Below are 1,746 nucleotides of genomic sequence, written 5' to 3' on the forward strand. Positions count from 1 at the left end.
GCTACCCTGAAGGTGACTCCACAGAATGTGCCTTGAGGTGCCTCAAGCCTGGCCTGCATTACTAACAGGGCAGCAACAAAGTGAGGAACACCAGAACTTCAGTTCTGTTCCCAGCACCTAAACTGTCTGTACTCATTTGTACTTACTTGACAGTCAGCAATCTTATGTTGTAAGCAAGTACATTTTATGTAGCTGAACTGGAATACTGATTTTAGCAGAAGAGTTCGGACTTGTTCAAAATAATTTGCACACTCATTAGAACACGGTACAACAGTTAGTACCCACACATTATCTGTTTTCTTTAGTCCTTAGGCCCTTCCTTTTGCATGATTCCCTGTTTGGTGCAAAGACAATGGAATAGTCTTTTCCTGCTTCCTGGGCTGGTCCACCAACCTCATAGACGCTACAGAGAAGAGTATTTAACCACATGGAAACTACCAGGAAGAACAAAGGTTGAGTAAAAAGATTTTTACTCTTTCTCAATCCCCAAAGCCCTGGGAGATGCTATGTTCAGCCTAAGCACTGGCCTTCATGGCCGGACTAATTACACCTTGACCTTGAGAATTTAGGCTAGCTACCATTTTTGAATTCCAAGCAACTCAGAATCCACGCCATCCACTTTGCCCTATATGTTTATCTGCTTCTGCTGCTATTCTCTCAGGACAAATCCTGTTTGGAGAGAGGTACCTCAATGGGATGCAATAGGGAAAAGGGGACAGAGAGCACTGACTCATAAAGATGGTTGAGACTCCAGTGTGCTCTAAAACAAGAAGCCATTAGGCCTTTTCTTTGGAAAAAACAATGAAGGAAGATTATATGTGGGTATTTTTCAGATGCAAGTAGGCAGCTGTTCTGTACACACAATGGAAAATAAATTCCCGATTTATACTTTACTTACATGAAAAGGTGCATTTCTAAAGCTTACCTCCAGGGTTTTGAAAGGATCATTTTTTATATTTATTCTGTTGTATCCTAGATTGAGCTCAGTCAGGTTGGTGCAGGAAGCAAAGACTCTGTCAGGGAGTTTATACAATTCATTATGTTCTAGCTTCAGAATCCGCAACAGGGGCACATTTTGGCACAATTCTGGTTGCAGTTTAGAGATGCTATTGTAGCCGGCATTCAAGTAAACCAGCTGGCTGTACTTGGTCAGATTTGCAGGACCTAGCTGCCTTAGCTGATTATGAGAAATGTCCAAACCCGTTATATTGCTTGGGAGATCAGAAGGAATTTGAGTCAGCTTTAGGTGACTGCAGTCAGCCATTTCATTTCGGATTTGACATTGCTTTCCAACTGATACACCCAGCAAGCAGACAGACACCAGTCTGACAAATAAGATGCTCCGCCAAAGAATAGCACTTCCCATCGTTCTATCTGCAAAGGCAAAATGAACACAGTACAAATTACAATCATTTTGACACTGAAGGCTAAGCAAGGCCGTCTCAAAAAAGTTTTATACTAAGCAAATACTTACTATTTTTCACCCACAAAGCAGTATTCATTTCTGCAGAAAAGGTATGTCTAAATCTCTGTAAATTAAGATTTTTCTTTAAAAACAACAGTATTATCTGATGTGAAAACAATTATGTTCAAAAGATACCACCACTTTTTCTATTATCAGTGCAGATTTCCAACCATTTTCGCTTTTCTGATTAATTTTGCATTTCTTTAACATGCATAAAATACAACAAACGTGACAAATTATACAGAGGCACCTCAATGTTAATCACTGAGCTCTGAGCTTAA

At 40.1% G+C, this 1,746-nt stretch overlaps 1 protein-coding gene across 1 annotated transcript in view; it reads right to left on the reverse strand.

Annotated features, from left to right (window-relative positions):
* The window catches only part of TLR3 (toll-like receptor 3), a 6,436-nt gene extending 5,067 nt beyond the window's left edge, over window positions 1-1,369 (reverse strand). Inside the window, exon 1 of the mRNA XM_010074246.1 lies at window positions 926-1,369. Within this exon, the coding sequence (XP_010072548.1) occupies window positions 926-1,366 (441 nt within the window). The 5' untranslated portion in view covers window positions 1,367-1,369. The remainder of the gene's footprint in view (window positions 1-925) is intronic.
* Window positions 1,370-1,746: the final 377 nt, after the last annotated feature.

The sequence above is a fragment of the Pterocles gutturalis genome, unplaced genomic scaffold (assembly GCF_000699245.1).
Source record: "Pterocles gutturalis isolate BGI_N339 unplaced genomic scaffold, ASM69924v1 scaffold13262, whole genome shotgun sequence".
In the NCBI taxonomy this organism is placed as follows: domain Eukaryota; kingdom Metazoa; phylum Chordata; class Aves; order Pterocliformes; family Pteroclidae; genus Pterocles; species Pterocles gutturalis.